Genomic DNA, 23,404 nt, shown 5'->3' with positions numbered 1-23,404 from the left:
GTGCCCCCAGCTCACCCTGGGGTTGGGGCTGTGACAGTGAGCAGGGGGCACCTCTCTCGATGCGCTGACTTGGCCCTTGGGACGAGGGGACCCTTAAGGCCCAGTTGTGGCTACGTGTTGGCTGTTGCATGTCTGCCCAGGACTTCAGCATTCAGGCAGTGGGTGCTGTTCCTCCACGCATGCCCCTGTCTCTGCAGGAGGAGCGGACGCTGTTCCAGTTGGATGAGGCCATCGAGGCCCTGGATGCTGCCATTGAGTATAAGAATGAGGCCATCACATGCCGCCAGCGGGTGCTTCGGGCCTCAGCCTCGTTGCTGTCCCAGTGCGAGATGAACCTCATGGCCAAGCTCAGCTACCTCTCATCCTCAGAGACCAGAGCCCTCCTCTGCAAGTATTTTGACAAGGTGGGCCACCAGCCCATGGCCCCCCAGCTCCTCCTCAGCGGCACGTGTGGGGAGGTGTCTCATGGCAGCTGCTCCAGCGGATATCCCGTTTCCTCCCAGACTGGGGGACAGAATCGGGACCAACTCATCTGCAGGGCCGCCTGACCTTAAAGCCTATTTTACTTGTGAAACTAAGACCCAGTTTCCTACCCGCCCCCCACTTCTGCTCTGATTGGCTAACCTCAGGGTGGTCCATGGCCACAATAGTAGCTCTCAGTAGGGGAAGTTTTTGCCCTTTTGTGACATTTGGCCATGGCTGGAGATACTTTTGGTTGTCACAGTGGTGGGGGTGGAGGCCAGGGATGTTACTAAACATCCTATAACACACAGGACAGGCCCCCACAACCAAGAATTATCTGGTCCCAGATGTCCATAGTGCTGAGGTTGGTCTAGATGAAATCCCACAACTTGAGGCTCTGCCCAGCTCCATAGTGTGTGGCTAGGAAAGGGTTTGTGGCAGAGATAGCAGATAAGGTGAGAGCCAGCTCTGATCGTTGGAAGATAACTAGAGCACTGCTGAGGTGTCTGAGGCTAAGTCTTGGCTCAGCAGGGAAGACCCTGGTGATTTCTTAGTGCCGTGGTGGCAAGTGTGCCAATACTGTGTCTGTGACTGAGGATTAGCTGGATGAAGAGGGGTCATGATGAGGGCTGAGCCTGGCTGGGTCTTGGGACAGGTGGTGACGCTCCGAGAGGAGCAGCACCAGCAGCAGATTGCCTTCTCGGAACTGGAGATGCAGCTGGAGGAGCAGCAGAGGCTGGTGTACTGGCTGGAGGTGGCCCTGGAGCGGCAGCGCCTGGAGATGGACCGCCAGCTGACCCTGCAGCAGAAGGAGCACGAGCAGAACATGCAGCTGCTCCTGCAGCAGAGTCGAGGTGAGCAGCCCGGCCCACGGCTCACAACCCCGGCCCCCTCCATCCCCCCCACCGCCCCTGCCCCTACAGCCCTGGCGGCCCGGCCCACCGCTCACAACCCCAGCCCCCACCCCCACAGCCCTGGCCGCCTGCCCCGCCTGCAGCCCTCATCACCCTCTCCTCGACCTTTCCACTCTAGACCACCTCGGTGAAGGGTTAGCAGACAGCAGGAGGCAGTATGAGGCCCGGATTCAAGCTCTGGAGAAGGAACTGGGCCGTTACATGTGGATAAACCAGGAACTGAAACAGAAGCTCGGCGGTGTGAACGCTGTAGGCCACAGCAGGGGTAACTCCTTGTCGCGCTCTGAAGTCAGACCTGTTCCCTTTCTTTGGGGAAAGCTTAGAGACCACTCTCCCTCGAGCCTTTATTGGCTCAATTCACAGGTTGCTTATTGTGCTGGGGCACTGGGGAGCTAGGGCTTCGGGAAGGTGTTGCCACCTGTTTCTGATGAGGACACGTTACTCTCCATGACAGGTGGGGAGAAGAGGAGCCTGTGCTTGGAGGGCAGACAGGCTCCTGGAAATGAAGATGAGCTCCACCTGGCACCCGAGCTTCTCTGGCTGTCCCCCCTCACTGAGGGGGCCCCCCGCACCCGGGAGGAGACGCGGGACTTGGTCCACGCTCCGTTACCCTTGACCTGGAAACGCTCGAGCCTGTGTGGTGAGGAGCAGGGGTCCCCCGAGGAACTGAGGCAGCGGGAGGCGGCTGAGCCCCTGGTGGGGCGGGTGCTTCCTGTGGGTGAGGCAGGCCTGCCCTGGAACTTTGGGCCTTTGTCCAAGCCCCGGCGGGAACTGCGACGAGCCAGCCCGGGGATGATTGATGTCCGGAAAAACCCCCTGTAAGCCCTCGGGGCAGACCCTGCCTTGGAGGGAGACTCCGATCCTGCTGAAAGGGGCAGCTGCCTGTTTTGCTTCTGTGAAGGGCAGTCCTTACCGCACACCCTAAATCCAGGCCCTCATCTGTACCCTCATTGGGATCAACAAATTTGGGCCATGGCCCAAAAGAACTGGACCCTCATTTAACAAAATAATATGCAAATTCCCACCACTTACTTACTTCCATGAAGCTGTGGTACCCAATTGCCGCCTTGTGTCTTGCTCGAATCTCAGGACAATTCTGAATTCTGGTTTCAGGCGTAAATGGATGTGCTTGTAGTTCAGGGGTTTGGCCAAGAATCATCACGAAAGGGTCGGTGGCAACCAGGTTGTGGTTTAAATGGTCTTATGTATATAGGGGAAACTGGGAGACTTAGCACATTTTTAGGATCTTAAAAAACCATTTAATAAAAAAAATCTTTGAAGGGACAAATGGGAAGTTTTCACTTAGAGTTTGATTTACAAGACAATAGGAGGAATCAGATTTGGGAACACAACAGGCTTGAACACTTTCTGGAGACTGAGAGACAGTTCAGAGTCAGCCCTCACCGTTAGCCAGACCCCTGGCCAGGACCCGCAGCAGGCTGGTCCAGCGGGTCTGTGGGGGCACTCTTGGTGGAAACGATGAGCCAGGTGATGGTCTCCCCAGGAGTGGGCAATGGGTGAGGCCTGAGCCCTGAACTGGCTGACTCTTGGACAGTCCTTGAAATGTGGCTGCTCCAGAAGCCACTCAAGCTGGACCATGGTCACAGTTAACCTCAGGCCCAACATTAAACAAAAATGTACTGAGTGCTCAGTCACTAGAGATGATTTTACTGTTACACAGGGAAGGCAAAAAATAGCTTCCACTGCCCAATGCACTCTTTAGTTTCACATATATGGCTTCACAGTTTACAAAGCGCTGCCTGTGTCGCAGCAGCCCGGCCTTACAGCAGCTCAAGGGACCCCAGGGAGGGCGCCTTTCTCCATTTGCATAAATGAGGCAGAGTGGCCCCTTGACTTGCCAAGGTCATGGTTGGGGTGAGGCTGGAATGGGATTCCTTGTCTGGCTTCCTGACTCCCAGGCTGCCTGAGTTATAGCACCAATTACATTGCCATCCACCTCTCCTCCTGCAACTTCCCCAACAAGGGGCAGGGCCAGGAGATGGATTGGATCCATAAGGGGAATTAGAAAACCCTAAGGCATTCTAATGGCAATCTGAACACTGACCATGGCAAAAGAGGCTTGGGACCAGGCATCCAACTTATGTCCACAGGGTCCTGGCTGACTCCTTGATCTTTTGGGCTCAGTAGTGTTTGTGGCTATAAGTCCTCCAGCCAGGTTCCCATGAGCTTCTTCCGTGTATAAGTTCTGCTGATGGGGCGCCTCCTGGAGAAAGCGCGACTGAAAGGAGAGTCTTCTACAGTGGAGGGAAGAACATCCACGTCCTCATCTAGAAGAAGGTAGAAAGGCTTAGCATGCAGGAGTCACAGAGGACCGAACTGAAAAAAAATGGGCTTAAATCGCAGACAGTTACACACAAAAACAGACTTTAAGAAAATCAGCACTGCTTGGAGGTTCGCTTATCCTGCAGAAATGGTACCTACACTTTTTAGAAGGACCCTGCCCTTAACAGCTATGCACCGTGCTGGCAGCAAGAAGCAGCTCTGAAAATGCAAAGTACCTGTGGTTTGAATTCCCTCAGGTTAATATCTTGTATTCTTTCTAGGTCTCAGATCTCTGGGGTTATGCTGTTTTGCATGATTTATATCATGGTCTTGAGGGAACTGAACCACCAAAGGCCCCCTCCTCCTGCACTCCCCCTTTGATTCTAGCAGCAGAAAGCAACATTGCTAACCAGGGCAGTTAACAAGCCAAATCCTTGTCTTTTGGGAATAGGATTTGGAAGGGGAAGGGGAATCCTAGAGCCTGCAGGCTGATTATAACTACAGTCAGTACTGTGTCCCACCGAATATACAGAACATGCGGATAAACCCGCTGTGGGGAACTAGCTCTAAACAGGCCTATCACTCGTGCTACTCAGAACACTTTCCTGTTCAGATTCTTAGACTGCAGATGAGCAGCATGTTGCGGCAAGCCCACGACTGTCAACATTTTCAGGAGGACCGAGGAATTTTAGTAGGATTTTGAGGGGCTTCTGTTCACACGCACACAAGTTCTAATGTGGAGTTTCTCTGGGAAGGGCACACATGACGCTGTAGGCGCGAAGTCACCTATCCCACACTTGGCACTCCCTGGGGCTCCTCTAGAATCGAGCTGCCTGGCAACCCTGGTGAATTCAGACAGTCTCCCACAGGAAAGGGTCCTAGACCTTCAACAAACATTACCTCTGGGGTCTTTGCTCTGAGAGGAAGGTGTTTTCCCCTGGAACAGCAGCGGAGACTGGGTCAGAGCCTGGAGGGCACTGGCAGAGAGGCAGCTCCGCACGGCACAGCTGGGAGGTGGGGTGGAGCCTAAAGAGATCCCACATAGTAAGAGCAGCGTCCCCAGACCCCCAACCGGGAAGCCCAGGCCTCCCAAGAAGCAACTCCCAAGTGCCTCCTTGTCAAGCACTCTGACCAAAAGAAACCATGAGGAAACTGGGTTTCAAAAACAAACTCACCGGAAACAAACACCTCATCATCTCCCGTGGAGGGTAGCTGCCATGCACTCCAACTTGGAGACCCCTCTTTACTCTTACTAACTTCTGAATCTTCTCCCAGGTCACAGATCCTTTTGGCTCCACGGTCAGCTTCTTCCTTGGCCAACAGGACTCTCTTCCTGGAACTCAACCCAAACTGTCCCCAGGAGGAGGCTTCCTCAGCCTTAGGCATGCTTTTCCTGGGAGGCGACTGGTCTGGGAGCTGGCACACTCCCTCGAGCTCAAAATCCTCCAAGATGGGCGTCCTGTGGATGCTGAGTTCAAGGCCGTGGTCCTTGCCCTCTGACTCAAGCAGTGACAGGCTCCCAGGAAGGTCTGCACCGACCTCGCCCCTCCCGGAAGAGGAGCCGGCGCCGCAGCCCACCGCCCTCTTCCTCCTGGGCCAGTCTTTAATTATGTCTGGAGTTGTCTTCCCACTGTGCTTGGGGGATGGTGTCCAAGGAACCCCATCTGTTTGAAATGGAGAGGGGGTACTAGAAGGTCCGTGGGTGGGGGTACAGGCCTGGCAGATGTAGGTTTGCCCCCTGCTCTTGCCAGGCGTGCTGTGGGAGAGGCGGGGGCAGGGGGGTGACACATAGGTGGGTTCAGGTTTGCTTAAGGACCTGCTGGCCCTGGGCATGCTGAGAGCAGGGAGGAAGCTCTCTTCTCCCAGAGAGCTCTCCTCCTTGCTGAGGGGCTCAGCCTCTAACGAAGAGCTGGGGTCTATCTTTTTGATTCGAAGTTTGGGAAGGCCAGAAGCTTGCATCTCCAGCTCAACCTCATAGGTCTGTGGGCTGGCAGAGTCTGTGGAATGCCAAGCTGATGCTGGCAGGTTGTCTAGTTGTGCCGAAGCCTGGCACTGTCTCCCGTCTGTAGTACAGTGCACGTCACAGGAAGGCATCAGAGGAGAGCCAGGCCCACAGGAAGGAGGAGATGGGGGAATCCCAGGGTGAGACAGAGAAGACTTCTCCTCAGCATCTGCTGTCCTTAGCCCCTCACCCTCTTCCACTGATAAGACGTTACTTTTCAAGTTACCAATGCCATGGTGTTCGGCTTCACTAAGGAGAGTGACATGCTCTGTGTCACTTGGAATGAGCAGAGGAGAGGATGCATGCCAATCACTCCTGAGACCAGGGCCTGGGTAGCCCCATCTTTCAGGAGGAGACTGAGGAGAGAGGCTCAGTCCCTTCTGGTCATCTCTAGAGTCTGTGGGGGCAGCTGGGCTGTCAGCTGTGCCAACCCCAGGAGTAGCGGAGGCATCAGGCTGACACTCCACGACGCTCCTTCTGGGATCAGAGGTCTTTCTACACCGTTTCCCAACTTTAGAAGGGGGTGGAGGAGGGACGGTGTCCAATGTAGCTCTCTGTGAGAGTTTAGGGGGAGTTGAGGGAACAGGGCAGGAGAGAGATGCAGCTACACTGGGTGACATCTGGGGCTCTTTCCGATCCAGTTCTCCTGGGGAAGGACACTCTATTTTAGATTTCCTAAATGGACTCTTCTTGGAGACATCACATAAAGGAGAGGTAAACAGTTTCTTTGGCGTAACAGGTGGGGAAGAAGTCACAGTTGAATTCCCTGGTCTTTTTGGAGTTTTGATAGCTTCATCCTTTAGTTTCTGGGCTGGTTCCTCTGCCCGAGCAGCTCTGAGGACATGGGGCTGTTGGTGTGTTTGATTCTGAGGCGTGCCCATGAAGGCTGCTGCTCTCGGAGGTGTTCTGAGAGGGTCTCTGATGGGAGTGAGACACTCTCTCCTGGGCTGGGCAGTCGATGAAGTTGGAGGGGCTGGACAGGAGGGGCTTTCTGGACTGGAATTCACTGAATGTGGCCAAGTACAGTTTGGCAAAAACCCAGGCAGCTGAGTACCTTGCCTCTTAGGAGTTCTTGGTGTCTTCGTTTCAAGAGAGGTACCTTCTCCTGCCTGGGTATGTCGTTTTTGAGGAGTGATTTTTGAATCCAATGGTGAGTCATGGCCGGGTGAGGAGGAGTCTTTTAAGGACTCCTTAAAAGCTGCCTGCTTTGTAGGGGTCATTTTTGCAGGGGACTTCTGCAGCCTTTCTGGAGTATACAACGGTGTTTGTGGTGTATGAGAGATCCTTCTTGGTGTAGTTTTAGAAAAGCTCAGAGATTTCTGGTGACTCTTCTTGGGAGTCTGAAAAGAGAAATGCTTATTTCAGTCCTTGAATATTATAACTCATGATCTCTGAAGTGTTTTAGTAATCTCTAAGACCAAATGGGAGATTTATAGTCAGCCAAAGGAATGATCTAAAGATGGAAATCTCAAATAGTGACCCGTTTCCCTCTCCAAAACATGACTCAGATTTTACTTGTCTGCTTTTTCTAGGACCAAACACTATCCAAGTTTAGTTTGTCCTAGAACAAATAATTTTAATAATCTACATATTGCTAAACCATGCTTTTTGCCTCTAATGGAATCATTCTACCACTGCAGCTACTCTCTAGCTCTTCCTTCTTTTCAGATAAGGCAGCTGTTTCTGATCTTTGCCTAAAGCAGCCTCCAGGAGCCACCTCATCTGCTGCTCACCCTCATTCAACATGTGCTTACTGATCACCTGCTATGTGCCAGGCACTGTGTGTTGGGGGCATGGAATACACAGATATATAAGGTGCAGCAGCAAAGATAATGTCTCAGAAAAGACACTCCCCAATAAAAAATTTCCCTGCCTTCTTGCAAAAATACGTAGTGAAAAGCTCCAACAGGTAAGGAAATCAATGCTTATCTTTCCTACAACCTTCCTTCATCCCGTCAGGGGACTCTCAGTCTAGCTGGCATTTCCTGTTCAGTGGGGCATACGCAGGTGAAAATACAATGTGATTGGTGCAGTGACAGGGACATGCAAGGGGCATCACAGAACACAAAGAAGGGCTGCCTAACCCAGCCTGGATCAGGTCTTCAAGCTTGGGTGTCGGCAGGGGAAGGCAAACACAGGAAAAGTGGGTGGGGTGGTGGCGGCCTGTAGGCATAGAAAACAATACTAGCAAAGGCCTGGAAGTGAAAAGCAGTGGCTGTGCAGGATGGCACCCAGCCTGATGTTGCTAGGAAGGTGGAGTGGGGAGGGGTGAGGCCAGAGGGAACAGACCACGGAAGACCCTGCCTGCCTGGGGGAGGAGACTGATCTTGGTTGTGTAGATCTATGGTTTTCAGACCCTTCTCCAGAGCTCTATGTCTTTCCCAACCTCCAAGCAATTTACTGAGTTTCCAAACAAAGGTGATTATTTTTGAACCCAAGAGTTCCACTTAGGAAAACTTAAAGCCTTGCTTTAGCGGACGGGGAGTCTATAGAGCTTTAAGCAAAGTGAACATTTTAAGCAAACTGAGAGGAATGTTTCAGAAAGATCACTCTGACCTCTGGGTGGAGGATTTCCCTTTGAGAGGGAAAAGCCTGTTGAAGTGTTCCAGGTAGACCTGAACTGGGGTAGGAATTGTAGTAGGGGAGAAGAGGGGGGTGGGTACAAGAGTCAGTTTGTAGGCCGGGCGCAGTGGCTCATGCCTGTAATCCCAGCACTTTGGGAGGCTGAGGCAGGTGGATCACTTGAGGTCAGGAGTTCGAGACCAGCCTGGCCAACATGGTGAAACCCCATCTCTACTAAAAGCACAAAAATTAGTTGGGCGTTGTGGTGGGTGCCTGTAATCCTAGCTACTTAGGAGGCTGAGGCAGGAGAATCGCTTGAACTGGGAGGCAGAGGTTGCAGTGAGCTGAGATCGTGCCACTGCACTCCAGCCTGTGCAAAATAGTAAGACTCTGTCTCCAAAAAAAAAAAAAAAAAAGAGTCAGTTTGTAAATAAAATGGGCAGGACTCGACTGATTGGCTATGCCTGGGGAGAGGGAAAAGGATGACTCCCAGGTTTCTAATGTTGGTGACTGGATGGAGTGGGCAATCAAACAGAAAAGATGAGTGTCACACACTCCAGAAAGGTATCTGTGCAGTATATAATATAAACAGTAGACAAAGCCGAGAGAACAGATGAGATCCTCTCTATCTCCTCCTCCACCGCACCCACCGTGGCTTCAGTCAAACCTGCTGCTTGAAGTTCCCACGTGTCTAATAATCATTCATGTGGCTCCACCCAATCACCTCCAATCTCTAGTATTATCTAGAGGTCACCTGCTTTCTCTTCCCTAATGGACTCTGAGTTCCTTGGCCATGTCTCTGTGTTCCAGGAGATTATATTATTTCGAACATTACAGAAACATTATACCTGGTAAGCTGCAGGTATCTCCGAATCCAAAGTGTTTCTTGAACGCTTTTTCATTCGAGCTGAACCCTTTTCTGAGGGGCTGATCATCTCAGACATTGCCCCAAAAAGAAGACTCTTGGGAGACCGAATACTTTGGACTGGAGAATTTTCTCTTTGGTCTGCAAGTCAAAAACAGCAACAACATTTAATTCTTTCTCAATTCCTGTTCTTCCAATACTACTAAAACAGCCAGCCACGCATGGTGGCTCACGCCTGTAATCCCAGCACTTTGGGAGGCCGAGACAGGTGGATGGTCTGAGGTCAGGAGTTCGAGTCCAGCCTGGCCAACATAGCGAAACACCATCTCTACTAAAAATACAAAAAATTAGCTGGGCGTGGTGGCAGGGGCCTGTAATCCCAGCTACTCAGGAGGCTGAGGCAGAAGAATTGCTTGAACCCAGGAGGTGGAGGTTGCAGTGAGACGACATTGCACCATTGCACTCCAGCCTGGGCAACAAGAGCGCAACTCCATCTCAAAAACAAACAAACAAGGCTGGGCGCAGTGGCTCATGCCTGTAATCCCAGCACTTTGGGAGGCTGAGGCGGGCAGATCACTAGGTCGGAGATCGAGACCATCCTGGCTAACACAGTGAAACCTGTCTCTACTAAAAATACAAAAAATTTAGCTGGGCGTGGTGGCGGGCGCCTGTAGTCCCAGCTACTCAGGAGGCTGAGGCAGGAGAATGGCATGAACCCGGGAGGCAGAGCTTGTAGTGAGCCAAGATTGCGCCACTGCACTCCAGCCTGGGCAACAGAGTGAGACTCCATCTCCAAAAACAAACAAACAAACAAACAAACAAAACATAAGAAAAACCCAGCCAGTTCATAAAAGAAAGAAGGCAACAATTTTTGAGAGCAACTCAGGGGAAAATCCCACCTATTTATGTCAGCAACTGCAACAACTGCTGCCTTTTTTAATTTTAGTAAGACGGCATATTAACCCCAGCTCCTGTGTTAGAAAATGTAGACAACTGAACTACTTTAATTTGTAAATATAAAAACACATATCTGGCTGGGTGTGGTGGCTCACACTTGTAATCCCAGCACTTTGGGAGGCCGAGGCAGATGGATCACTTGAGCCCAGCAGTTCAAGACCAGCCTGGGCAACATGGTGAAACCCAGTCTTTACTAAAAACAAAAAAATTAGCTGGGCGTGGTGGTGCATGCCTGTAGTCCCACCTCCCTGGGAGGCTAAGGTGGGAGGATCAGGCTACAGTGAGCTGTGTTCGTGCCACTGCACTCCAGCCTGGGTGACAGAGTGAGACCTTGTCTCAAAAAAAGATAAAATAAGAAACACAAATCTATTAGCAAGCTAACCATGGATAGAAGAATGAAGAACGTAAACACAGATATCACCTTCCACCTAAGATACTGATGTGTAGGTTCTGTCCATATGGGAAATTATGGGTAGCTTCCTCTTGAATGAATGAGCTACCTATAATGATAGCATGGATGACCAGTTGTAGGAGTCCTAGGGATGACTGATTACAAAGTCATGGACTGTCCATCTAGCCATCACCCTGAACCTCAACTAGACATACCTACCTATTCTACTTCTCCAATGTCAAGAAAGAAAATGTCAAATTTCTTGCTTCTTTTCCCAAAAACACTTCTCACCAAGTCAGCACGGACTTGTGAAGGCAGAGGGGCCCGTATGTTACCTGACTTATCTTGCTGGAAAGAGTGGACTCTTTGCACACTTCGAGACTTCGGCTGAGACACAGAATAGAAGGAGGCAGAATGTGTCCTGCTAAATGACAACTGCTTGATTCGAGGACTTCGTCTCAAACTTATTTCTGTAAAATCAGAACCACAGTAAGTAACCAAAGACAACTACAAGCTTGACATTTTCTCATGTTGTCCAAAACTGGGCAAAATTTACATAGTACCACATATAAGATGGAAATTCAGCAAGCTATTAGCTTTAAGAGACTTCTGAAGTGTCTCTTAACAAACTAAGAGGGGTTTGATACATGGTCCCAACAAGGTATTAAAAAAACACTGACCCACTAGACTATTACCTTCAGAAGTCTTATTTACTGCCACCTTAAGAATGGTGTAGCCAGCCTGACCAACAAGGTGAAACCCCGTCTCTACTAAAAATACAAAAATTAGCCAGGTATGGTGGTGGGTGCCTATAACGCCAGCTACTTGGGAGGCTGTGGCAGGAGAATCGCTTGAACCTGGGAGGTGGAGGTTGCAGTGAGCGGAGAGCATGCCAGTGCACTCCAGCCTGGGCGACAGAGCAAGAGTCTGTCTCACCAAAAAAAAAAAAAAAAAAGAAGAAGAATGGTGTAGGGCGAAAACAAGTATTTATGTTAGGTTTCGTATGTATATGTTACATGCATTTATATAGAAATAATAGCAGTAAGAGTATATGCTAAAATGTTAGAGTATTTCTGAGTTGTGGAATTACCAAGTGCTTTAAAATTTTTGGCTTCATGTTTCCTGTTTTTTCCACAATAAATGTGAATTACTTGAGCAACTTAGAAGTTAGTTTTTTAAAACCCCTCCTTCATCATGTATACTTTTATTATTTTATTTTTTAGAGACATGGTCTTGCTCTGTCGTTAGGCTGGAGTGCAGAGGCACAATCATAGCTCACTGCAGCCTTGAACTCCAGAGCTCAAGAGATCCTCTCACCTCAGCCTCCCGAGTAGCTGGGACCATAGGAGTATGCCAACATGACCAGCTGATTTTTTAAATTTTTTATAGACACAGCACCTCACTGTGTTGCCTAAGATGGTGTCAAACTCCTGGCCAGTGATCCTCCCCACTTGGCTTCCCAAAGTGCTGGGATTACAGGCGTGAACCACCACACCTGCTGCTCACCCTCATTCAACATGTGCTTACTGATCACCTGCTATGTGCCAGGCACTGTGTGTTGGGGGCACGGAATACACAGATACATAAGGGGCAGCAGCAAAGATAATGTCTCAGAAAAGACACTCCCCAATAAAAAATTTCCCTGCCTTCTTGCAAAAATATGTAGTGAAAAGCTCCAACAAAGTTATATATACTTTTAAAATAAGTCACAGCACTTTGTATAACACAGTTTAGCCCTCATCCTGAATTTCATATCTGTTGTGCAAAAATATTTCTTTTCCAGAATTCTCTCAGTACCTTCTATGTAAAAGAACATTCACTGATAAATATTTACTGAGCTGCACTGTGGACTCAGAGCCATCACAATTTCTGTAAAATATCTTAGGATATGCCAAGTAACAATACATACAGAAAGGTTTTCATAGAAGCTGGGTAGATTGCATTAAAAACAAAAAGAGATAACACTCACCATCTCCTTTTTCAGGGGACTCTTCAACAACACCAATATCAGGACCAGGATCAGAGGACCTCGAGGAACCACATGCACAAGGATTATTCCATACCACTTGTAATTAACACTTATTAAGGAGACAGGCAGCTTCTCACTTAACAAGATCACAAAGATCACAGGGTCTGATAACACCAGTGCTGGTAAAGGGCTCTCATACGTGATTATTGTCAAGAGGGAGGCTGGCCACAGTGTCTCACGCCTGTAATCCCAGCACCTTAGGAGGCTGAGGCGGACGGATCACTTGAGGTCAGGAGTTCGAGACCAGCCTGGCCAATATGGTGAAACCCCATCTCTACTAAAAATACAAAAATTAGCTGGGCGTGGTGGCATGCGCCTGTAGTCCCAGCTACTTGGGAGGCTGAGGCAAGAGAATCGCTTGAACCCGGGAGGCAGAGGTTGCAGTGAGCCAGGATCGCGCCACTGCACTCCAGCCTGGCGACAGAGCTAGACTCTGTCTCAAAAAAAAAAAAAAAAAAAAAAAAAAAAAAAGATAGCTGGGTGCAGTGGCACACACCTGTAGTTCCAGCTACTCTGGAGGCTGAGGTAGGAGAATCACTTGAACCCGGGAGGCAGAGGTTGCAGTGAGCTGGGATTGTGCCACTGCACTCCAGCCTGAGTGACAGAGTGAGATTCCTACTCAGAAAAAGAGTGAGATGGTTAGAATGTGGTTTTGTTTTGCTTTTGTTTTTATTTTTTGGAAAGCAATTTTACAACATCAGAATTATAAACCCCATTAATATATTAAAAAATTATACCAAACTATCAGACTATCACAGTAATGAGCAGCAACATTCAAGTTTCTGTTTAAGAGCCTTAATTTCTGCCAATGTGTCAAGGATGTTATAAAAAATTTAATTAAAAATATATATGCCTCTGAGCCACCAATTTCACTTTTCGCAATTTAACCTATAAACTTCACAAGTGTGTAAAATCCATATACAAATAATGTCGAGATGGGTTTCTGACAAAATAGAAGGAGGTGTGCTTCTATTACCCTTGAAATCAAGCTAAAAACCCATGACATTATCTATACAATGAGCAGGAGACAATTCTGAAAGGCAGAGAGAAGAAGGCAGCCTGGCTGGGGACTTTGGGACCTGAGGAGGGCAGTGAGCTAGCTCCCTGGGTTTTCTGTTTGCTGCCTACACCCCTAGACTGGGTGCCAGAAAAGCTGACAACCCAGGTATACCAGGAGCAAACTACAGATGCCCCAAGGAAGGAGAGCTCTCAAGCCAAAGAACTAGGAAAGGGTCAGCCAAGCAAGACAGAAAACTTTCAGACAATAACAGCCCTACTCCAACCAATCGCTGCAGAAAAAACTGCAGCCCCACCCACACCTCTGTCAGCAAAGGCTGAGTTGGGATCCCAGACTTCCACCTTCTCTATGTTCACAGATGAATGGATTTAAAAACCATGGAGTATCTATTCCATGGAATACTTCTCAGCAATAAAACAGGATGAACTATTGCATGCAACAACATGGATGAATCTCAAAATAATTGAGGCCAGACAAGTGTATATTTTATATGGTTCTCCTGCTCCCATGGAGAGCTTATAGAATGCTCTTTGGTTTTAAGCAACATAGTTAAGATTTAAGTCATGAAGGTCAAGAGAAGCGAAGTAGTGGCCCACAAGGCCGCTTTGAGGTGGTGTGGGTGTATGAAGAAGCCCGGATGGGGATGTCACTCACCTGCCCTTGATTTGTCTGTGCAGCAGCCTTTTGGAGATCTGCTTATGCACCGGAGTCTCGGCCACACTCTTAGTCAGCAGTTTGTGATAACCTAAAATGTAAACACAGCTTAAATCATAAATTTCATTTAACCTCATCAAGAAGCAGCAGTAAGGCCAAGGGAGCAGTTTGAACTTCTGTATGGCTTATTACCTAGCTGGAGAGGATCTTAATGGTCTTTGGGCTAAGTTCTGTGGTTACAGGACTCAACATGATAGAAGTTTGTCAGCACTATTAGAGATTTAAAAATGACATAAGACAATGTAAATATAGGCTGGGCACAATGGCTCATGCCTGTAATCCCAGAACTTTGGGAGGCTAATGAGGGCGGATCACTTGAGGTCAGGAGTTCAAGACCAGCCTGGCCAACACGGTGAAAGCCTATCTCTACTAAACATACAAAAATTAACTGGGCGAGATGGTGCGTGCCTGTAAGCCCAGCTACTTGGGAGGCGGAGGCAGGAGAATCACTTGAACCCAGGAGGCAGGGGTTGCAGTGTGCCAAGATCATGCCGCTGCACTCCAGCCTGGGCAACAGAGGGAGACTCCGTCTCAAAAAAAAAAAAGACAATATAAATATAAAATTTTATCTAATAAGCAATCCTGAAAAAATGAAAATTGCTCACTTGTTAAGACTAACACCTAGTTGGTGGTTCTAGTATTTATGATTAAATGAAATATGTGAAAATGCCGATATGCCACATAAATGTTAATTATTAAGATAAACGTAGGTGGCATAAAACTTCTTAGTAGAGTAGGCAGCCAAGCTACTTATGAGACGACTGATTTAAAGTGAGCTTAAAATGATTAGTAAAGAGGAGTGATGCCAGTAAGAATGGTGAGGTAAGGACCTCTGAACACTCTCCTCCATAAAGGAACAGAGATCACTGGGAAAAATGGTCAAAAATCTTTTCCAGAACTCTGAACATTAATTAAAGGTTTGCAACAATCTAGGGAGTATTTGTTCAAGAAAAATGGTTGAATCTCAGGAAGCTTTAACTTGCCTTAGTCCCCGCCCCTTCCCCCTAGCCCTACGGTAGCTTTAAAAATCAATTTCCCACAATCACAGTGAAAACCAACAGCCCAGCAGCCTCTGGACAGGGCAGAATGGGGTTGGAGCTCCTCCAAAACTCCATTCTCAGATAACTGTCATCCATTAACCTGTCTGGCAGTTCCCTGGAGAATCCTACTCAAATCAAGGCTTGTCTTGATTTGACCTGACTCAGAACTCATACAGTGTAAACCACCTTTTTCCCTGACAGTATTTACTGAAAACAATCAGCAGCAATTGTTAAATGTTACAGCTGCCTGAGGTGGTGGTAACATTTGGTGCAATAACAAGCTGGCCAAAAGTTTAACTGGGAAAATTGGGGAATGAGACATCACAGGGGACTTTGCAAATCTCTGATGACATTCTTAGGCATCCAAAAGTCCACACACGTGTAGCACTGTGCATGTGCCGAGGATAGACTTGAGAAGCCTGTAAGCTGCCACCTATGGCTAACCTTGAGGCTCTGGCAAAACAGAAAGTGAAGTGGAATTCTAAACTGCCTGGCTGAGTGTTGAAGGCATGACCCAACACACAGAGCCCCTCAGTAGGGGCTGTGAAACTTACGGGTTCCAGGCATTTAAGGAAATCTCTGTCCAATCATTAGTTGACCACTAAGACCACTGAGCAGAGGCTTTAGTGGCCACACATGACAAAGAATACAAAATTTAAACAAATAGTTTAGAAAAGTCACTAAACAAAAACAATAACAAATCCTGGCAGGGTTGGGGTGGATCTGATTGTTACAGCTGCCTCATTATATTGTTTAAAATATCCATGCTGGGTGCAGTGGCTCATGCCTGTAATCCCAGCACTTTGGGAGGCTGAGGCAGGCGGACTGCTTGAGTCCAGAAGTTCAAGACAAGCCTGGCCAACGTGGTGAAACCACATCTTTACAAAAAAATACAAAAATTAGCCAGGAGTGGTGGTGCATGCCTTTAGTCCAGCTAGCTACTTGGGAGGCCGAGGTGGGTGGGAGGATTGCTTAAGCCAGGAAGTCAGGGAGTTTGAGGCTACAGTGAGCCAAGATCATACCACTGCACTCCAGCCTGAGTGACAGAGCAAGACTCCATCTCAAAAAAAAAAAAATCCAGTTGTCAACAAAATTATGAGTCATGCAAAGAAACAAAACAAAAAAGTATGGCCCATACACACGGGAAAAAAAATCAGCCAACAGAATCTGTCCCTGAGAAAGTCCAGACATTGGACTTACTAGAACAAGACTTTAAATCAGCTGTTTTAAATATGTTCAAAGAACTAAAGAAAATCATACCTAAAGATCTAAAATATGAGTCCAATGACTTGCCAAACAGAGAATATCAACAGACGGAAAAAAAAAAAAAAAAGCGAATAGAAATTCTAGAGTTAAAAAGTATAACAAAAATGAAAAGTAAATTTGAGGTGGCAGAAGAAAGAGTCAACAAATTTGAAGACAAGGTTAATTGAGATGATCCAGTCTAAGGAAGATAAAGACAAAAGAATGAAGAAAAATGAACAGAGCTTCAGATACTTGTGACACCATCAAGCACAACACACACATACCGGAAGTCCAGAAGGAAAGGACAGAAAGGAAGAGGCAGAAAGAACATTTGAATAAATATTGGCTAAAAATGACCCATATTTGATGAAAGACACTACACATCTAAGAAACTCAATACAAGTAGAATAAAGTGAAAGAGATCCAAACCCAGACAAATCATAATCAAACTATCAAAAGTGAAAAAAAGAAGATCTTGAAAGAAGCCAGAGAGCTATTCATCGTGTATAGATCCTTGATGAGATTAGCAGCTGCTTTCTCGTCAGAAACAAAAGACAAAAGGCAGTGTGATGACATATTCAAAGTGCTGAGAGAAAAAAGACTGCCAACCAGGAATTCTATACCCAATGAAAGTATTCTTCAAAAATGAGGAGAAATCATCACATTCTCAGAATGAAACAAAATAAAACAGAATTTGTCATTAGCAGACCTACACTATAAATAATACTAAAAGGAGTCCTGTGGGCTGAAAGGAAAGGGCATTAGGGTAACTCAAGTCCACATAAAGAGTTAAACAGCATTGGTAAAGGTAACTATATAAGAAAAACATTATAAAAGTGTTTTTTATTTGTAACTGTTCCCCCCTGTTATTTAAAATACAAAGTAATGATTATAAATCAGTGTTGATGGGCATACAATGTATAGATGTAATTTGCATGACAATATAGAACTAAGAAGGGATAGTCAGTAGAACTATACAATAGCAAAGTTTTTATAAACTATCAAAGTTAAATTGGTATCAATGAGAACTAGGCTGTTATAAGTTAATATCTTAATTGTAATCTCCAGGGGGAGTGAGGTTATGCAACATGATGGAGAAGAAAGCTCTAGGGGTCAGTCCCTCAACCCAAATAACTAGTAAACTAGAAAAAAAGATCAGAATTCACTATTTTGGAACCTGGCAACTTGATTGAACACCTGTAATAACCTAGGAAGTGCTTGATGATGGGAGAGACTGATGATCTTTAGGAAGGGAATGATGTGCATGAACTGGCTACCATTTCCCTTTTCTCATCCCTGCTGTAGCTATTGGGATAGCAGCCCACATTCCAGGAGCAGCTGGCTGGTGCTAGGGCAGACAGTGAAGACCTCGTCCTCCAAAAATTGGGGGTTGCATGCTTTGGTCAACCAGGCAGATTCCTGTAGGAGCAGTGCAGACACTGCCTTGGTTTCAGCTCTCTTAGGCTACAGTGGGTTTCTCCCAATTATCAGAAGTTTAAGGGACAGACACACCTTCCCCCTCCTCGTTTCTTGAATCAGACGTTTAAGGAAATCCTTCTTAGGTCATTGGCTGACCACAGAGATAATAGACAGAAACTTCAGTGACCACACACAACAAGGTATACATACTTTACACAAATAGTTCGGAAAAGGCACAAATGAATAGCTGAGGTCCTTAATAAGCAAAGAACAGGAATCCCTGAGGGGTGACAGGATCTGACCTCCATGCAGTTACCACATTATAATATCCCTAATAACTAGTCCTCAACAAAAAACTACGAAGTATACAAAGAAACAAGAAAGTATGGCCTATTTACCAGAAAAGAGAAATTTGGCAAAAACCGTCACTAAGGAAGCCAAGACATTGGAATTACTAGTCAAAGATGTTAAATCAACTTCTCTAAATATGCACAATGAGCTCACTTAAACCATATATAAGAAACTAATGGAAATCAGGAAAATAATATATGAACAAAATGAGAATATCAATAAAGCAATAGAAATGATAAAAAAGAATCCAGTAGAAATTCTGGAGCTGAAATGAAAAAATTAACTAGAAGGGTCAACCACAGATTTGAGCTGGCAGAAGAATCAGTGAACTTGAAGATAAGGTAATTGAAATTATCCAGCCTGAGCAGAAAGAAAAAATAATTTAAAAAAAAATGAACAAAGTCTGAGGGACCTGTAGGACACCATCAAGTGTACCAACACATATATCATGGGAGTCTAAGGAGGAAATGAGACCAAAAGCGGCAGAAAATTTTTTGAAGAAATAATGGTTAAAACCTTCCAAAAATCTGATGAAAGACATGAACATATACATCCAAGAAGTTCCACGAACTCCAAGCTGAATAAACTCAAAGAGATTCACACTGAGACACGTTGTAGTCAAAGTGTTGAAACCCAAGGACAAAGAGAGAATCTGGAAAGCAGCAATAGAGAAGCAGCTTAATAAGATTAATAGTTGATTTCTCATCAGAAATTTGGGAGACCAGAAGGCAGTGGATGTCACATTTGAAGTCCTGAAGGGGGAAAAAAAAATTGTCAACCAAAAATTCTATGTCCTTCACAAATAAAGTAGAAAGTAAGACATTTCCAAATAGATAAAAGCTGAAGGAGTTCATAATCAGTAGACTTACCCTGTAAGAAAAGCTAAAATGAAAGGTAGTAGACAATAACTCAAAGCCACGAGAAGAAATAAAAAACAACGGTAAAGGTAACTATACAGATAAATATAAAAGCCAGCATTATGGTAATTTTGTTTTTTTTTTAAATCCTATATAATTTAAGTCTGTATTAACAGGTACACAATGTATAAAGATGCAGTCTACAACAATATAAAGAAGAAGAGACAGAAATACATAGTAGCAGAGTGTATATTATTGAAAAGAGGTTGGCTTTATTCATAAAGCCAGGTTCTTTTAAGCTTAAGATGCTAACTGAGGTAACCAGTAGCTGGGTTAACCAAGGTAACCACTGAGAAAACAACTTAAAAATACACAGAAAAAGAAAGAATGGAATTAAACTAGTATACTACAAAAAATCAGCTAAATACAAAAAAACAGGAATTGAGAAACAAAAAAGCATAAAACATAGAAAATGACAGTTGTTCCTTATTAGTAATTACATTCATAGAAGTGGATTAAGCACTGCAATTGAAAAGCAGAGATAAGAAGAATGGATTAAAAAAACATGATCCAACTCTATGAGGTCTATAAGATATTTAATTTAGATACAAAGACACTAAGGTTGAAAGTAAAAGGACAATGAAAGATATCCTATGCAAAAGAGCTGGTGGGTGGGGAGCTGTATTATTGTCAGACAAAACAGACTGTAAGCCAAGAAAGGTTACAAAACACAAAGTACATTACCTATTGGTAAGAAGTTTAATTGATCAAGAAGACATAATAATTATTGACATATATACTTAAGTACAGAGTCTCAAAATACATGAAGCAGAAATTGACAGAACTGAAGGGAGAAATAAATAATTCAACAATAATAGCTGGAGACTTTAATATGCCACTTTGAATAATAAATAAACAATAAAACAGAAGCTCAACAAGGAAACAGAAGACTTGAATAATACCATAAATCCACTAGACCCAACACACATCTATAGAATCCTTCACATTCTTCTCAAGCACACATTAAACATTCTCCAGGACAGACCAAATGTTAAGCCATAAAATAAGTCTCAAGTTTCAAAAGACTGAAATCATACAATGTATGTTTTACAACAATAGAATGAAACTAGAATAAATAGAGAAGAGAATTTAGGAAATACACATATGTGGAAATTAATGCGCTCCGAAATAACCAATGGATCAAAGAAAAAATCACAAGGGAAATTAAAAAATATTTTGAGATGATGAAAACAAAAACAAATCATATCAAAATTTATAGGATATGCCTAAAGCAGTGCTTTATTAAAAAAGATCTCAAATCAATAGCTTAAACTTCACCTTAAAAAAGTAGAAAAAGAGCAAACAAAAACCAAAGCCAATAGAGGGAAAAAAAAAATGAAACTGAGATTAGAAAACCAATAGAGGCCAGACGCAGTAGCTCACACCTATCTCAGCACTTTGGGAGGCTGAGGCGGGCAGATCACTTGAGGTCAGGAGTTGGAAACCAGCCTGGCCAACATGGTGAAACCCCGTCTCTACTAAAAATACAAAAATTAGCCGGGTGTGGTGGTGCACACCTATAATCCCAGCTACTGGGGAGGCTGAGGTAGGAGAAGCGCTTGAACCTGGGAGGCAGAGGTTGCAGTGAGCCAAGATCACGGTACTGCACTCCAGCCCAGGAGACAGAGTGAGTGAGACTCTGTCTCAAAAAAAAGACAAAGAAAACCGATAGAGAAAAATCAATAAGCCAAAGTAAATTCTTTGAAAAGATTAACAAAATTGACTGGGTGTGGTGGCTCATGCCTATAATCCCAGCAACTGTAGGAGGCCAAGGAGGGCAGATTGCTTGAGCTCAGGAGTTTGAGACTAGCCTGGGCAGCATGATAAGACCGTGTCTCCACAAAAAAATAAAAAAAATTAGCTGGGTGTGGTGGTGTACATCTGTAGTCCCAGCTACTCAGGAGGCTGAGGTGGGAGAATCACTTGAGCCTGGGAGGCGGAGGCTGCAGTGAGCTGAGATTGTGCCACTGCACTCCAACCTGGGTGATAGAGCAAGAACCTGTCTCAAAAAAAAAAAAAGATTAACAAAATTGACAAACCTTTAGCTAGACTGAAGGAAAAAAGAGGGAAGAAGACTCAAATTACTAAATCAGGAAAGAAAGACGGTACATTACTACTAATCTTACAGAATCTCCCTTTCCTTTTTCCTAGCTATTCTGAAATGTGGTACCTTTGTTCTTCTTGAAGTTGTCAAGTTTATCCTCTAGACCATCCACAGCTGACACAGAATGGCTTCTAGGCAACCCCCGCTTTAGTGATCTCTTTGAAGGGGAAAGCAATTCCTGGTTGAAAAGATTTCTTCGAACTTTGGTCACTTCTGAAAGCATCAAAAAATAAAAGAAAAAGAAAAAGCCAAAGATTATCATCAATAAATGCCGTATCTGAGAAAAGATAACCAAAACAGAGAAGCTCCTTGAGGAAACTACAGATTGCTATTGTCACATATGCTAATAAGGTTTCCTTAAATAGCATATTCCCATAATGCATTAAAAATATTTACTTTTGCAAATTAAAAAAAATTTTATGTTATTTTGCATGAGGTAGGGGTCCAATGTCATTCTTTTGCATGTGGATATCCAGTTATCTCAGCATCATTTGTGCAAAAGACTATTCATTCTCCATCAAATTGTCTTGGTACCCTGAATATCAGTTGACCATAATAAATGCTAGTGCTAATTTCTTTTTTAAAGGCTAGATAGAATTCAGCAATGAAAACTTCTAGTCCTGGGCATTTCTTTGTGAGTAGTTTTTTGATAACTAATTCAAACTTTTTACTTGTTATAGATCTATTCTGATTTTCTATTTCTTCTTGAGTCTGTTTTTAGTAGTTTCTATCTTTCTAGGAGTCTGTCCATTTCATCTAGGTTATCCAATTTGTTGGTATACAGTGGTTTGTAGTATTCCATTACGAATTCAATTTAAATCTAACTTTTCAGGAACACAAGGAAGGCCCCCACCACTTATTGAGTTAGAAGCTACTCACTGTAAGATGGACATAATTCTTAAGTAAGAGAATGGCTAACATAGGTCATGGTCCTTTTAATATATCCCATGTTATGATTATTTTTCTCACTTTGGACATTTTTGCTGCTGTGTATTCAGCTCAGCATTGAGCAAAGAATTGTTCAATTCTATAATTTCTTTCTTCTTCTTCTGACTACTTTACTAAGCTGCTGGGACATTTTAAATTTTATTCTTGACTCTAAAGCATGAAAGTTCTCATCATCTAGACTCAAAATTAGAAAAAAATAGCTGAAAAGTCAAGAAGTACGTGGCAAAGCCAGCAAGACAATACCTTAATCTTAAGATAGTCTGGTGGAAGTGATTCAAAAATTCACCAAGGGTGAATTCTTCAAAGATTAATCATTTAAACCCAAACCAAATAATCTAGGATCCACAAACTGGGAGCAACCCTTGTGTTTACCCATCAATGACATAAAGGTTCACATTAAGGTTATTAAGGACATCAATAACACACACCAAAGTTTTAAAAATTGTTTCCTTATCTCCATTATAAGAGTTCCTGTTACCTAACTTAGGCTGTTGGTGAAATTGATTTATGACCTGAAAGCCAAATTTGGTTTGTTATTCTCTATTTTCCCAATGTTTTGAAAAGCTTAATTTCTATAGAAAGTTTCAAATAATAATAAAATTAAACATACGCCCATCACTAAAGTTCACCAACTGACAATATTTGTTTTCTCCTTCCTTCTCTCTGTATGTACGTTATTCCCCTAAACACTGGAGAGTAAATTGCAAACAACTGTTCACTTCCTAAAGGTCAGCATGTATCTCCTAAAAACAAGGACATTCTCCTCCATAACCCCAATGCCATTATTACACTCAAAATATCTTTAGCATTGATACAATATTATCTAGCATACACTGCTTCTTCAAATTTCTCTAGTTGTCTCAGTAATATCCTTTCTAGTATTTTTTTCCCTAAATTTAAGATCCAAGCAGGGATCATGGAATGCATTTAGCTATCATGCTTAAACTCCATTCATCTGAAACAGTCCCACTGCCTCTTTTCTTTTTCCTTTCTTCCAGCTTTCATGATGTTTTTTTTAATTTTGTTTTTGTTTTTAAAGATTTCAGACCAGTTATTTTGTAAAATACAATATTTTCAGACTATTCCTAGGGGACTATGTCCATGGTATTTGGACATATTTTATTAGCCAACAATCATACAAAGCCTTAATTTACACCTGTAAGTAGCTGCTTAAATACATACA

The 23,404-nt window shown here is 44.6% G+C and overlaps 2 protein-coding genes across 12 annotated transcripts in view; one reads left to right on the top strand and one right to left on the bottom strand.

Moving 5' to 3' along the window:
* KIF7 (kinesin family member 7) overlaps nucleotides 1-13,324 on the top strand; it is a 39,048-nt gene extending 25,724 nt beyond the window's left edge. For 8 of the 10 annotated variants that reach the window (XM_055098965.2, XM_055098963.2, XM_024925703.4 and 5 more), the window contains exons 16-19: nucleotides 198-404; nucleotides 1,118-1,316; nucleotides 1,495-1,641; nucleotides 1,831-2,664. In XM_055098965.2, coding sequence (XP_054954940.2) covers nucleotides 198-404; nucleotides 1,118-1,316; nucleotides 1,495-1,641; nucleotides 1,831-2,198 — 921 coding nt within the window. In that variant the 3' untranslated portion in view covers nucleotides 2,199-2,664. Of the gene's footprint in view, nucleotides 1-197; nucleotides 405-1,117; nucleotides 1,317-1,494; nucleotides 1,642-1,830; nucleotides 2,665-12,420 lie in introns of those variants that run through there. The other 2 variants (XM_063596916.1, XM_063596915.1) reach the window with 1 other exon arrangement.
* Nucleotides 2,613-23,404, bottom strand: part of TICRR (TOPBP1 interacting checkpoint and replication regulator) — a 52,193-nt gene continuing 31,401 nt past the window's right edge. For both annotated transcript variants that reach the window (XM_003820426.7, XM_008973886.6), the window contains exons 15-22: nucleotides 21,340-21,486; nucleotides 14,138-14,228; nucleotides 12,406-12,464; nucleotides 10,772-10,906; nucleotides 9,072-9,229; nucleotides 4,835-7,001; nucleotides 4,560-4,685; nucleotides 2,613-3,664 (exon numbers count right to left, since the gene is read on the bottom strand). In XM_003820426.7, coding sequence (XP_003820474.4) covers nucleotides 3,534-3,664; nucleotides 4,560-4,685; nucleotides 4,835-7,001; nucleotides 9,072-9,229; nucleotides 10,772-10,906; nucleotides 12,406-12,464; nucleotides 14,138-14,228; nucleotides 21,340-21,486 — 3,014 coding nt within the window. In that variant the 3' untranslated portion in view covers nucleotides 2,613-3,533. The remainder of the gene's footprint in view (nucleotides 3,665-4,559; nucleotides 4,686-4,834; nucleotides 7,002-9,071; nucleotides 9,230-10,771; nucleotides 10,907-12,405; nucleotides 12,465-14,137; nucleotides 14,229-21,339; nucleotides 21,487-23,404) is intronic.

The sequence above is a fragment of the Pan paniscus genome, chromosome 16 (genome assembly GCF_029289425.2).
Source record: "Pan paniscus chromosome 16, NHGRI_mPanPan1-v2.0_pri, whole genome shotgun sequence".
Classification (NCBI taxonomy): Eukaryota; Metazoa; Chordata; class Mammalia; order Primates; family Hominidae; genus Pan; species Pan paniscus.
The sequence above is the reverse complement of the archived record's forward strand: the minus strand, read 5'-3'. Positions and strand labels throughout refer to the sequence as shown.